At 50.3% G+C, this 14,252-nt stretch overlaps 1 protein-coding gene across 1 annotated transcript in view; it reads left to right on the top strand.

Annotated features, from left to right (window-relative positions):
- ADARB2 (adenosine deaminase, RNA-specific, B2 (non-functional)) overlaps positions 1 to 14,252 on the top strand; it is a gene marked incomplete at its 3' end in the record, with an annotated part of 183,823 nt that overhangs the window by 144,031 nt on the left and 25,540 nt on the right. The window contains 2 exon segments of the mRNA XM_008583522.1: positions 10,701 to 10,869; positions 13,936 to 14,087. Of these exon segments, the coding sequence (XP_008581744.1) occupies positions 10,701 to 10,869; positions 13,936 to 14,087 (321 nt within the window).

Here is a 14,252-nt window from a genome sequence, read left to right as displayed (position 1 = left end):
ACATTAAGTCTTGAGGCTGAAAAGTAATCTTCTTTGACTCCATGTCTCACCTTCTAGACACACTGGGGTAGGGATTGGGCCCCCAGGGCCTCAAGCAGCCCCTTCCCCATGACTTTGCTGGGCACAGCCCATGCTGTGGCTCTCACAGGCTGTGGCCGCATCCTGGTGGCTCTGCAGTTCTGGGGTCTCAGGGACAGCCCCACTCCATCGCTCTACTAGGCATTGCCCTAGTTGGAGGTCTCTGCAGCAGCCCACCCCTGCAGCAGTTCTCCATCTAGGCCCTGAGGCTCTCTGAGGCATCTTTCGAAATCTAGGTGGAAGCAGCCATTCCTCCACAGCTTATGCCTCCTGCGCACCTGCAGACTTAGCACCATGTAGATGTCACCAAGGTTTAGGGCATATGCCCTCCAGGGGGGCATCTGAGCCTCACCTGGGCCCACTTGAGCCACAACAAGGGAGGCTAAGTAGCACTGCAATGGAATGTGGGGTGCAAAGACTTGAGGCAGTGCTGTCACCCTGGGCCCCTCCCTTGATACAGTTCTGCCCTCAAGGCCCTGATACTCTGGGTCTGTGATGAGCCTAGCAGTCTCAAGGATCTCCAAAATGCCTTCAGGATTGTTCTGTCATCTGGATAAACGGCATCTGGCTTCCTTCTATTCACACTAATCTCCTTATCAAATGGTCATTTGGGGTTGGCCAGTTAGCTCAGTTGGTTATGGCATGGTCAAGGATTCAGATCCCCCTTATGACCAGAAACCAAAAAAAAAAAAAATGGCCATTTGGCCACACCCTTGGTTTTCTCTCCTTTTTTCCTTTTTGTCTTTTTTTACTGACTGGTAACAGGATCGCAATCCTCAGTGTCGTGCCCGTACCGGGGACCGGCAACGGGATCGCAACCCTCAGTGTTGCGCCCACACCGCGCTCAGCCAGTGAGCGGGAACCGGTCTCCACATGGGATCCGAATCCTCGGCGGGAGCGCCACCGCGCTCCCAAGTGATGCACTCTCCAGTGCGCCACCGGGCCGGCCCATGGTTTTCTCTCCTAAACACACTTTTTTATTCCTTACATGATCAGGCTGAGAATTTTCCAAATCTTTATATTCTGCTTCCCTTTTGATGATTATAAATCCTTTCTTTATCTCATTACTCTCTTTTTCAAATTTAAATATAAGCAGTTAAAAGAAGCCATGCAGCTTCCTCAACACTTAGCTTAGATTTTTTTTTCACCAAATATCCTATTTTATCACTCTTAAATTCTGCCACCCACAAAGCAGTAGGACACACACACAGTTAAGCCAAGTTCTTTACCACTTTATAGCAGGGATGGCCTTTACTCCAGTTTCCAATAAGGTATTTCTCATTTCCATTTAAGACTTCACCAGAATGGCCTTTACATTCATATTTCTACAAACATTCTGATCATGACTACTTACATAATCTCTACAAAGACTGAAGCTTTCTCTACAGCTCTTCTCTTCTTCTGAGCCCTTATCAGAATTATACATAACTGTCTATATACAGTTTTTCATGTTTTTATATCTAAATCTTGATCCATTTGGAATTTATCTTGGTACATGGTGTAAGATAAAGACATGATTTTATTTTTCAGATGATTCTTAACTTATTATATACCATTAATTAAACAGTCTCTCTTTGCCATGGTGATTTGAGATGTTATTACCTTTATCCTGTACTAAGTTCCTCTCTGTGTCTGGGTTGATTTCTGGACTCTCTGCTTTGTCCCGCTTGCCTCACTTCATGCATCTGCACCATGGTACTTGTTTTTGAGCCTTTATAACCTGCTCAATACCTACTATGGTTTGTCTCCCAGCATCAGACTTCTTTTCAGAATTTTCTGGGTTTCCCTTTAGAATCATNTAAGCCAAGTTCTTTACCACTTTATAGCAGGGATGGCCTTTACTCCAGTTTCCAATAAGGTATTTCTCATTTCCATTTAAGACTTCACCAGAATGGCCTTTACATTCATATTTCTACAAACATTCTGATCATGACTACTTACATAATCTCTACAAAGACTGAAGCTTTCTCTACAGCTCTTCTCTTCTTCTGAGCCCTTATCAGAATTATACATAACTGTCTATATACAGTTTTTCATGTTTTTATATCTAAATCTTGATCCATTTGGAATTTATCTTGGTACATGGTGTAAGATAAAGACATGATTTTATTTTTCAGATGATTCTTAACTTATTATATACCATTAATTAAACAGTCTCTCTCTGGGCCAGCCCGGTGGCGCACTGGATAAGTGCGCCACTTGGGAAGTGCGGTGGCGCTCTCGCCCGAGGGTTCGGATCCCACGTACAGACCGGTTCCCGCTCACTGGCTGAGCGAGGCGCGGGAGCAGCACCGAGGGTTGCAATCCCGTTGCCGGTCCCCGGTCCGGTACGGGGGCAACACTGAGGGTTGCAATCCGTTGCCGGACATGGAAAAAGATAAAAGACAAAAAAAAAAAAAACAGTCTCTCTTTGCCATGGTGATTTGAGATGTTATTACCTTTATCCTGTACTAAGTTCCTCTCTGTGTCTGGGTTGATTTCTGGACTCTCTGCTTTGTCCCGCTTGCCTCACTTCATGCATCTGCACCATGGTACTTGTTTTTGAGCCTTTATAACCTGCTCAATACCTACTATGGTTTGTCTCCCAGCATCAGACTTCTTTTCAGAATTTTCTGGGTTTCCCTTTAGAATCATGTAGCCTGATTCAAAAATAAATTTTTTTGAAAAAGCTACATTTTGAATCAGGTGTCTCAGTCCAAAACAAAGCACTATTGCTGTTTCTATTAAAATTGCATTAACCTTAAAAATCAATTTAGAGAATGTGGTGTATCTTTGTTCAAATTCTGTGGGTGTCCTTCAGGAGGGTTTTAAAGTGTTATTCATTATAGTTCTTGCTCATTTCTTGTTAAATTTATTTGTAATATCATGTTAGCTGCTATTATAAATGAGTCATTTTTCCTTTATAGCTTCTCTCTAGTTGTTGTGTGTATATGTGAAAACTATTGATTTCTGTATATTAACTTCGTACCCTATCACCTTATTGAACTCTTATTGTTTCTAGCAGTATTGCTGCTGGATTCTCCTGAGGTTTCCACACATACAATCATAGCGTGTTCAGACACTGCTATGTCACCTGCTCCTTTCCAATTGCTGTACCTCTAATTTCTTTCTCTTGTCATGTTGGCCAATGCTTCAACAGATGTTAAATAATGGAATTATAGAGTCATTCTTGGTGTACTCCTGAGTGGTACTAAAAATGCCTCGTGTTTCCCCATCAGGCAGGAGTGTGTGTGTGTGTGTGTGTGTGTGTGTAAAATCACATTGGAAAAAAATCCCTCTACTCTATTGAGTTTTTATCAAAAGTTGTTATTTGATTTTGTCATATGCCTTCTCAGTGTCTGTGACTATGATCATATTTTTGTATTGTGTTTTAATGTTTTTATGTGTAATCCATTTTCACATCGCTGGAAAAAACCCACCTCATAGCTAAGTATTTTACTGTTCTTTTCCTCTGCTACTTGATAGTTATAATCTTATTTAGAATTTTTTAATATTCAAAACTGAGGGCCCTCTCTAGCTTTCTTTCTTGTGTAGTCTCAGTAAGGAGGATATATAATATAGGCATTTCAAAATAACAACAATTTGAAGGTTCTCCTTAGCTTTATATGCTCTGGAACTCTTTAAATGGTCTTGAAACCATCTGCTATTTAACAATTCAGTAGAATTCCACAAAACTAACGGCGCATCGTGCTTTGGGGAGGGGGGGAGGAGTTCTTTGATCACTTTTACTATTTATTCTATATAAATTAGTATGTTTATAGCGTCTATGAGTATTTCTCATGTTGTCCTACAGAATATTAGTTTTGCTCTCAGTAGCCATGTATGAGAAAAGAGATGACGAACAACTATGTATGGAGTGATGCTTACACACAAGTTTGCATTGTATTGGCTTGACCAGCATCCTTTGGAGGGTGGCAACACACTGGAGCAGATGCTACTGGTGCTGCAGCCATCTCTCCCTGGGCCCTGGGTCCTAGGAGAGCAGCTCACAGCCGCAGCCAGTGGAAGCCAGCACACCCGGAAACGCCCACAGCTAAGGATGACACAGAACGAAATCTCAGCACCTTTCCCAAGGCAGAACGACTCTGGGTGTCCTTAACAGTCTGGAGTTTTCTATCAGTCGGCCCGAGACTAGACTTCAGAGGAACCTGCCATTTGTCTTGTCCTCCCTGTGCTCATCCTGCTTTCCCAACTCACTCCACAAATCACGGCCTGCAGAGCCCCAGCTCAGCCTCACCTTCTAGGTGGCCTCACCTGAGACACCAGGCTTATACAAAGCATTACCATCGAGTCTGCAAGTATTATTGGTGCATGTACAGTTCTGAGGCCCTCTGCAGTGGCCACTCACCCCCACCCCCAGAGATTGAGGGTCACTGTGTTGGAAACCAAAGTGGCCAGAGAAGAAGAATGTAATAAATTTCCATGCAATAACAGGCTGCTTCTGCCCATTTATACCACCCCAAATACCATTGATTCACACATGAAGACAAATGTCCACAAAACCAGAAGAACCATTTTTACTTCAGTGCATTAAGAGTGGCCTTTATTTGATGATATGAGAACACCTTACAGAACTCATGGCCACCAGTGTGATAATCTCATATCCTCACACTGGAACCATGTGACAGGAGACTCAAGAAAACTTTCTTACTTAAATGCTAGTTAGTAAACTTTTTGTTTTCAATACTTTTTTTCTTATATTTTTTCAATTGCAACTGGGCTCTAATTTCTGAGTCATAAAATAGAGTAGTGCCACCAACTCACCCTGGACAGGCTTTGAGGGCAGAGATAGTGGCAAAACGTCTGTCCTCTCCTTTCCCCAAAATTAAAATTGTCAGCCCTGAATGTGGCTGGTCTACATAAAAATCTTTATATTTTTCATTTTTAATATGTAATACTTGATGGTACATTTTTACTTCTCCCTCCCCCTCCTCCTCTACATTAATTTACCAGTCCTGTTTGAGCCCCTCCCCTGTGCCTTCCCGGTGGCTCTCCTGAGTCCTCACGACACAGTGCACAGTGTCCTCTCACCACTGCCCCAGCCCCTCTCCTTCCACCCAACCCCTCTACACAGCTCTCACTTACAGACAGTGACGCTGTCCTTCTTAAAAATTATTAAACGGGCCGGCCCGGTGGCGCACTGCTATAGTGCGCCGCTTGGGAAGCGCGGCGGCGCTCCCGCCGAGGGTTCGGATCCCACATACAGACCGGCCGCTCACTGGCTGAGCGAGGGGCGGGAGCAACACCGAGGGTTGCGATCCCGTGGCCAGTCCCAGTCCAGTGCGGGTGCGACGCTGAGGGTTGCAATCTGTTGCCGGTCATGAAAAAAGACAAAAAGGGGGAAAAAAATTATTAAACAACTCCCATGTCTATTAAATAAGATGGAAAATCTTTATGGCCGCATTTGAGACCCTCTGTAATTAATTCCACCCACCTCCCAAGCTTCATTCCTGCCGTTTTCCATACACACCTCCCACTGCCCCAAAACGGGCTTTTCATCATCCCACAGATTTCCTGTGCCTTCCCCCTGTACCTTTCCCACGGCGTTCACTCTACCTGGGTGCCCGCCAGCCCACGCACCCCACACCATATTTCTTCCAGAAGCTTCCCCGTATGCCTCTCTCTCTCTCATTCTCATGGCTGCTGTGTGTCACACTTGCATGATATTTGTCATATGACAGCTCATTCCTAGACATTTCTGTCCTTGTGCCATCTCCCAGAATACATGCAGAGGGACAGGCCCGCCTCTGAAGTCTCTCTGTATCTCCCATTACGTAGCATGGCGCTGGCGCACAGGCACGGATTGAAGACACGGGATGAGCGAACAGAGCATTTCTAGAACCACGTGATTACATCCAGCACAGCAGAGCCTGGAGCCAGCAGGGCTGGGGGTAATGAGGGTGAAGAGGAAGAAGTTTTCTTTTTCTACGGCTCTAATTTCCACAGGATCCACAGAGGAGAATCGGGCTGGGGCCTCGAGAGCAGCAGCACTGTCCCCAGAGTGAGACTACATGAGAACCAACGTCTGAACGCTGACACATCATAAATGCCATCTTCCACTACCCTAAATACCTGCGTTCACGAAGCTGGAGTCTGATTTCTCCACCAAAACAGCTCCCCATTAACTGTCACTCAATGACCCACGTGTCACTTCATAATCTGAGTTGGAAAGTGGCCCCTCGGAGTCGTGGCAGCAGCTGGCTTGCCCTGGCTCCCTGCAGCTTTGGATCCTGCCAGCAAATGATCCTCAGCTGCACCCCTGGGACCCCCAGCTACAGGCGGTCACCAGGGTGGCTCAGTGACGAGGAGGGACAGCAGCTGCGGCTACGGCTGCTTTTAAACTTTTCCTGGGGAAGAAAACACAGGGGTTTGGTATATTCTGTTTTTGCTTTTATTAAAGTGGTGTAGCTGCCGACTTGGCAAGCAAATGTAGGAAGGTGAGTGGCCTCCTTTCCTGAGGTCACCGGGCAGCCCAATCCCACTGGGGAGGGGGCGTGTGTGGACAGCAGGCACAGAAATAGCCACCGGGAGGAGCCGACGGGAGCAGAGGGGGCAGCTTTGCCCAGGAAGGGAGGAAGCTGGGGGGACAGGGACCCCAGCAGCCAGAGCTCGTGCGGGCAGAGACAACACAGCTGGGCCACCTGCGCGGGGTCTCACTCCAAGTGGAAAGCAGGACAGCTCTCCAGATGCGTCCACGTCTGCCTCAGCGCCCCCTCCCCCATGCCTCATTCTTCCCTCCCGTCTCACTCCCTGTCTCCCTGTCTGCTCCCCCTTTTAGCTCACAAAGAAGGATCCAGACTATGTGGGGGGCGGGAGAGACAGATGCCATTTAGGCATTAGAACACATTCTCTGGGGGACAGGGACAGGTACAAGCCAGAGGCAAGAGTATGCAGGACGTTCCCGCGGTGTGCCCAGCACGGTCTGCATTTGGGGAAGTAACCTTTACTGAAAACGGAAAGTCTGCTAGTGTGCCTTTAATTTGCGTATCACCTCTTTAGAGAAATGGTCCGTACAAATATTTATGAGAGAACTCCACAGCCCGGGGTATGATCCACTGCTGAGTGGTCTCTCTGTACTGGCTATGCACAGCATGAATCCAGACCCCAGTTTGCTAAAGTGCATGCTGGGCTGGTGGGGCCAGCAGCAGGCCCTGGACTTTGGTTATTACAGCACCAGGAAAACGGGATTTGTTACTGAGCCAGCAACACCAGCTGGATCGTCCCAGGCAATCTATCTGATTCCACAGACTCCCTGGGGGGCCCTTCTTAGAATGTTTGGTGGAAATTCTGGCTTCCACCCTCGAGCAATCCATGATCTAAGAGAAGAGAAAACGCACATTTGCACCAGATCCTCAGAGCAGGAGGAGGGATAAACTGAGTGGCTTTGAGATCTCCTTAGGAAAGGTGACCAACATCACACTGAAGGACATTGAGTTTGGAGGTGTTTTGAGTTTTTTGTGTTGTTTTCGATCTTGCTTTTGCTGTGAGCATCTTCGGACAATGGTCAGAGTGAACGTTACCCTGTGGAAAGTGAATCTCAGAGCCTCGTGTCAGCTCTGTGCTGGTGTGAGCACAGCTCCTGCTGGGAGAAGAGGTGAAGACTGGGGCCACTCAGAGGGGTGGGAGGGTCTCCAGGCAGTGGGAACCCGGGACTCAGAGAGACTCAGAACCACCTCAAAACTCACTCTTACCATGAATAAAGAGCATCTGAATGACAATAGCAATCACTCATGCGCTCAGCAAGTCCAGGTAGAGCTGATGGAAGCTTTCAGGTGGTTAGACACACGGCCAGCAGCAAGCAGACGCCTGGCTTCCTAGTTCTCCAAAAACATCCATGAAAATGCATCCTCTCTGAGGTTTCCTACACCCTAAGAAATAGCTGCTTTGTGACCTCTGAAATGACCAGGAAGGGAGAGTACTGTGGAGAGGGCAGGTCCTGCCTCTGCACCCCACAGATTGGCAAGGGATGTGCTGGCTCTCAGAAAAGGAAAGTTCTGGAAGAGATGGGAAGCTTCACTGCCTGTAAACTCCCTCCTACTGGTCCTACAGCTCTTCAAGGGGAACAGAAAACCTGTGATGTTGAGTGAGAATCTCGGCTGCCTTCACTGCCATCGTTGATTTGCCACGTTGTTCTCGGGTGTGAGCTTCAGAAAGCATAAACACATCCTCAGACACGTCGCTCCTGAAGCACGACCTGGGAATGCCACCAGTCCATGCACGGGCCTGGGGTTGCCACGAGCTCAATGTGGAGCTCCTGCCCCGGCCATCACCTCAGTCACTTGTCTGCCGAGCACGGCCCCTCACTGCCCAGGGAACGGCCCCAGCAGATGCCTGGGGGCCCAGCCTCAGCCTGTGGCCGTGGTCCTGGCTGGGCAGGGACATGGAGCTTGTTGGGCCCTGTGGCCCAGCTGCGCTGCTCACAGGCGCTCTGAAGTGCTGTGCACGTGATGTCACACTGCCACCTGTTCCAAACCACTGGCACCTACAGATTCCGAGGTGTGCCGAGCTTCAGTGCAAAGCCCGTGAAGGTGGGAGTTAGAAAGGCAGGTGTCTCTGCACTGGCAGGAGCATAACCAGGGAACAGACACCGCATCCTGGAGGACTTGGGGAGTCATGTTTGGGAAGAAGGCATAGAGGGCTCTGCCCCCCAGGTCCCAGGGCTCTGAGTGGCTGCTCTGCTCCTCTGCAGGAAGGAGAAAGCAGTGCAGGACGTGCACAGATCTCGCCCCGAGTCTCAGGCGATGCCTGAGTGGCAATACAGCGAGGTCTGTAGGGTGGGGCACAGGCCTGGGGCCACCATTCACCCTCACCCCTCCTGGACAAAGCACTTTCCCATCAGCAGATCTTAAATGCAGGAAGGTGAGACTGTCAACTCAGAGGACAAGGGGCAGGTGGCGGAATGTCTGGGGAGAGTTGGGAAATTATGGCTCACACAGCTGAGGGCCTTTCCTCTCCCCCTTCAGAATCTCAGCAGGACACCAGGAGGCTGTACCTCTCCCTCTCCCTCCAGGGCCAGGCTTGGAGGTGGCGTATGTCATTCCTAGATCTTGGTGGCACCCCATGTCATTTTGGTGGCAGGTCACCACCCTGTCTCTGTGTTACCCATCTTTTTCCAGGACTTTACTACACAAAGCTGGGGAAGTACAAAGTCCTCATTTCTATCAGATACACAGTTGGCACCCCACACACAGCCATCTGGGCAAAACCCAATGGCAACCGTGTTGACCTTAGTCTTAGGAAGTCAGTGCAGTTCTCAGAATGAGAACTTTCAGCCCAGCTGCTTCCTGGTGGTCATAAAAGCCACACCATAGAGAAGGCAAGACCCTCTAGGATCTGTCAGTCACACATCGCCACGACACAGCAAACTGTACAGTGCATGTCAGCCATGTGATACCAACCCAGAAAAAGATCCCAAGTCACTGACAAAGTATCAGAGAGTTTATTTGAGCCAATATGTGTGACCACAGCCTGGAAGACATAGATTCAAGAGGTCCTCAATCATAAGTTCTGATTTGCAGACCAAATTCCAGTATTTTTGTAATCACAGGAGGGGAGAAGAAAGGGAAGAGAAGGGACAGGCCCTTAATCAGTACATCAGGTTTCCATTGGTTACATGGTATCACATAGCCTGACAACTAGTTGTTGGTTACATCCAGGTACAGATGTATAAATGAGATCATGAGACACACTTTTAGCATTCCTAAGTGTATTAGTTCATTTCTGTTGTTTATAAGAGAATACCTGAAGCTGGATAACTTATAAAGGAACCAAATTTATTTCTTACAGTTTTGGAGTCTGGGATGTCCACAGTCCGGGGGACACATCTGGTGAGGGTCTTCTTCTGGGTGGGGGCTCTCCACAGGGTCCCATGTCGATCAGGGTGTCACATGGCAAGAGTGGGCTTGAGCAAGAGAGAGCTGACCTGCTCACTTGCTCTCCACGTAAAGCCTTCAGAACCACGCCCATCTATGAATGGATCAATCCATTCTCAAGGGCACAGTCCTCACAATCTAATCACCTCTTAAAGGCACCACCTTTCAAATACCATAACTGGATTTCCCAACCTGTTAGCACTGTTACAGTGGGTGTCAAGTTTCCAGCATGTGAACTTTGGGGGGACACATTTGACCCACAGCACTAAGTTAATACATATCCTCTTCAGGAGTCAGTAGGTCTGGTTTTCAGGCTTAAAAAAGTCTTGTGATAACAATCACACCACTGTTACAGTGGGTGTCAAGTTTCCAGCATGTGAACTTTGGGGGGACACATTTGACCCACAGCACTAAGTTAATACATAGCCTCTTCAGGAGTCAGTAGGTCTGGTTTTCAGGCTTAAAAAAGTCTTGTGATAACAATCACNCCTCTTCAGGAGTCAGTAGGTCTGGTTTTCAGGCTTAAAAAAGTCTTGTGATAACAATCACAGAAAGTGGAGACGTGGCTGCCACTCCATTCCAGGCCTCCCGAGGCTATAGGAATCTAGCTGGCCTTGTTCAGAGCAGATTCCTGGTTTACCAGTGGCTGGCTGTCTAGGTAAACACCGACATGCATGTTCATGGGAGTCGGCAGACCGTCAGATGGGGGACAGGAAGCCATGCTGTTCTGACCACTCTCTGTGTCCCCAGGCCTGGACACCAGGCAAGCACAGGTCATTGCCCTGTCCTCGGGGACCAAGTGCATCAGCGGCGAGCACATCAGTGACCAGGGGCTGGTGGTCAATGACTGCCATGCCGAGGTGGCAGTGCGGAGGGCGTTTCTTCACTTCCTCTATGCCCAGCTGGAGCTGCACCTGAGGTAACGGCCATGTCGGAGTGGGGGGTCTGGGGGGCTCGGCTCTGTGATGGGTGTGTTTACACACCACTGCGCTGAGCGGCCAGGGAGGAGGAGGGCCCAGCTCAGGGTGTGTGATCCCTTTCATCCTGCCATCTCCTGCACACGCAGGCAGCCACAGCCACAGGGCATCCACTCTCACCCAGGCCGGAGGCCTCCTGCCAGCCACACAGTGTCACCACACGGGCCAGTAAAGTGTTGAAATTCCAGGCATCTCCCTCATTATTCCTGTCTCTCCAGGAAACACCCTGCCTGCCTCCAAGTTACACACACACCCACATGCGTGCCCACATGCACAGACATGCGGGGACGCGCCCCATCCCAGCTCATCCATTTGGTGATCCTTTCCATTGAAACATTCAGGGGATTACTAAGGGTGACACTTCACTACGGCGACAGCACCCTACAAACAGCTTCCTTTACAAGGCCCAGATGCCTCGAGGGTCGGGGAGACCGTGGGGCACAGCCCCCTCCATTTCACAGGCCGTCGAGGTGCAGTCAAGCTGTGTCCCCAGCCAGCTGCTCAAACTCGAAAGACCAGAGAGACAAGGAGACGACCCAACTCTCGGGCCAGCTAGAGGAGCACCAGGATGTCCCCCAGAGGGAGTAGCCCACCCAGCGTGGCCTAAATAGTTCCCCTTACTATGGGTTTGAAGGAAGGTGATACCCTTCTCACCACCACCCTCCAGTTATTAAGCCCAGAACTAGCCTTATGTTTAAGAAAGAAAGATAGGGGAAAAAAATATGGTACCCACCGTCTCTTGGGAGATGGGGCTGTTGCTCCCTCTGAAACCCATGTCGCACTTGAACTTAGACCTGTGTTCAGTGACAAAGTGGGGGCCACTGGGTCAATGCCACTACTCCCAGGTAAACCTTCATTTCAGCCGTGGGCAGGTGCTAGGTTGAAGTCGACGTCTCTGCTCGACTTTGATGAAACTCTGTCCATCTCAAAGGGGACCCGCAGTGCAGGGTTTCTCCCTCCTCTGTCCTCTTTTGAGGATTCCTCAGCTGAGGAAACTTCTTACAGAGCTCAGGGCTTCTGCGAGACTGCAGGGCTGCCTCTCAGATGCCAGGCCCAGGCAGGTGCCACTTTGTCCCTGTCCCCAGGACTGGTCCCCAGCCACAGGCTCAGTTTTCACTGGGCAGGTCCCAGGCAAGCAGCTCTCAGCCCCTTGGACACACGGACAGTTTGACTTTGGTGCTCAATGTCTTCCAGCTCCATCCTCCTGGCCTCAGTCCTCCTGCACCCCATATTCTCGAGTGTGTTCCCTCTCTAGACCTTTCCTCGGGCAGTGTGTCACAGGTGGCTGATGGTAGGTTTCGAGATGTTCCTCTGCAGGCGCAGGTGCGTTCTAACAGAGGTGTTCTAGGATGAAGAAGCTGCTGAGACCTGAGAAATGTGCCCCAGTGTTGGAATTTCCTGTGTTCTTGTGGCTGTCTGCTCTGGCATTTCTCTAAGTCACATTACACAGGAGCCGGAATGCAGGTGGATCAGAGCATGTGACGCCTCGGTCGCACTCCTGGCTGAGCTGTAGGATGGGCACAGGTCTCTTTGCAGACACTCCTTCCCCACACCTTGCAGCCATCCTTTCTTACCTGCTGAATCAGCCTTCCTCAAATCCACTGATCCTGGGATTTCGGGGGCCCTGGTGAGGGACTGATTCATGCCCATCAGCATGTGCTGAAGACACACAATGTGGCAAACACACTCAAGTAAAGGCGACACCTTGACACCCTCAGGTGATTTTTATCTGTGCCTCTGTGCAGCTGGCAGCCTGGCGTGGCCCACATCAGCCCCAGGAGGCCTGGAGTTGCTGCTGGAGTCGGATGTAGGGGAAGGGGTTGGAAATCTCTCTAAACGTGGGGAGGGGTTACTCCTAGATATCTCCCTCTCAACTGGAAATATCTCCAAGCACCTTCAGCCCTTCTGTGTGTCACAGAAGGCAACTGTGCCATGTACGAGGAGCTGGCTGCAAGCCGGGTGCAGAGTCTCCTGCTGGGAGGGATTCAGACTTCCCGGCAAGGGGGTGCCGGCCATGGCCATGAAACACCAGCAGAAAGGAGTGCGGCTCCAGCACAGGCTCTGTGCTCAGCGTCCCAGGGACGAGCCCGGGCACTGGGGCCCAAAGAGGAGGCAGGGTGCCTGGGCAGAACAGGGGTGGCAGCCAGAGCAGCCAGGCAGAGCACAAGGCTGGGGCACCTCCAGCTCTCCTGCAGAGAAAATGTCTGTGCCACTGCCTGCCAGACCTCAGGGCCCCACCGAACAGAATCCATCATCGGTGGGGTGGACGTGCCTCCCAGCAGGCCAGTGAAAGTGGACTGCCAGGACCAGGGGATGAAACGCGGGAGAGGAGACACGGCCTGGCAAGGGTGACTCCCACTGGGGGCCTCTCACCAGAGAGAGGGAACCCCTCAAGGTTGAGTGTAATGGCTGGGGGAGGGGTCCATAGGCAAAAGTCCCATATCCCTCCCAGATCAGGACACATGTCTTTCTGGATCTCCCTAGCCATGGCTCAGACAGAGATGAGCAGGTTCCTCGCCATGTGCTCTCCCACCTTGTCACGCTGCAGCCAGGCCCAGCCCCTTCTCGAAGCTCCTTTTCTCCTTTTAATGCACACACCTTGCCCACCAGGGTGCCNCAGCCCCTTCTCGAAGCTCCTTTTCTCCTTTTAATGCACACACCTTGCCCACCAGGGTGCCAGCAGGCACAGTCCCCTGCGAGATCCTGCATGGGGAGCACTTGCTTGCGCATCGGCAGGGTGGCAGCTTTGTAGACATGTAGACAGGACAGCAGCAGAGAAAACGTGGACGTGCATATCGGGGCAGGTGAGGGCGGGGCTGTGTGTGTGTTCAGTGGTTCCGTTGCCACCAATCCTAGATGTGTCTGTGCAAGGAGAACACATGGTAGGCAGTGTGAAAGAGGAGAATATTGGGGCACAATGCTGCCACACGGGATCAAAGCATGCACCTGGCTGGGACATTTCTGGATTGGCTTGTGACTAACAACCTGGCACCTCTTTGTGACCCCAGCAAGCGGCGGGAGGATGTGGAGCGGTCGATATTCGTGCGGCTGAAGGAGGGAGGCTACAGGCTGCGGGAAAACCTTCTTTTTCACCTCTACGTGAGCACCTCGCCCTGCGGAGACGCCAGACTCAACTCGCCCTATGAGATCACCACACACCGTAAGAGACACGCTTTTTACCTTTTGTAAGCTCACAGCCGCAAGCTGCTCCAGCCTATGGCTGCCCGGGCACCATGTGGGATGCGGCCTTGGCCCTAAGATGCCGAGCCGATTGCACCTGCTGTTAGCTGGACAATCACACCTCCAACATCTTAGTCTGAAATGC

Source organism: Galeopterus variegatus, unplaced genomic scaffold (genome assembly GCF_000696425.1).
Source record: "Galeopterus variegatus unplaced genomic scaffold, G_variegatus-3.0.2 Scaffold2953, whole genome shotgun sequence".
Taxonomy (NCBI): Eukaryota; Metazoa; Chordata; class Mammalia; order Dermoptera; family Cynocephalidae; genus Galeopterus; species Galeopterus variegatus.
The sequence above is the reverse complement of the archived record's forward strand: the minus strand, read 5'-3'. Positions and strand labels throughout refer to the sequence as shown.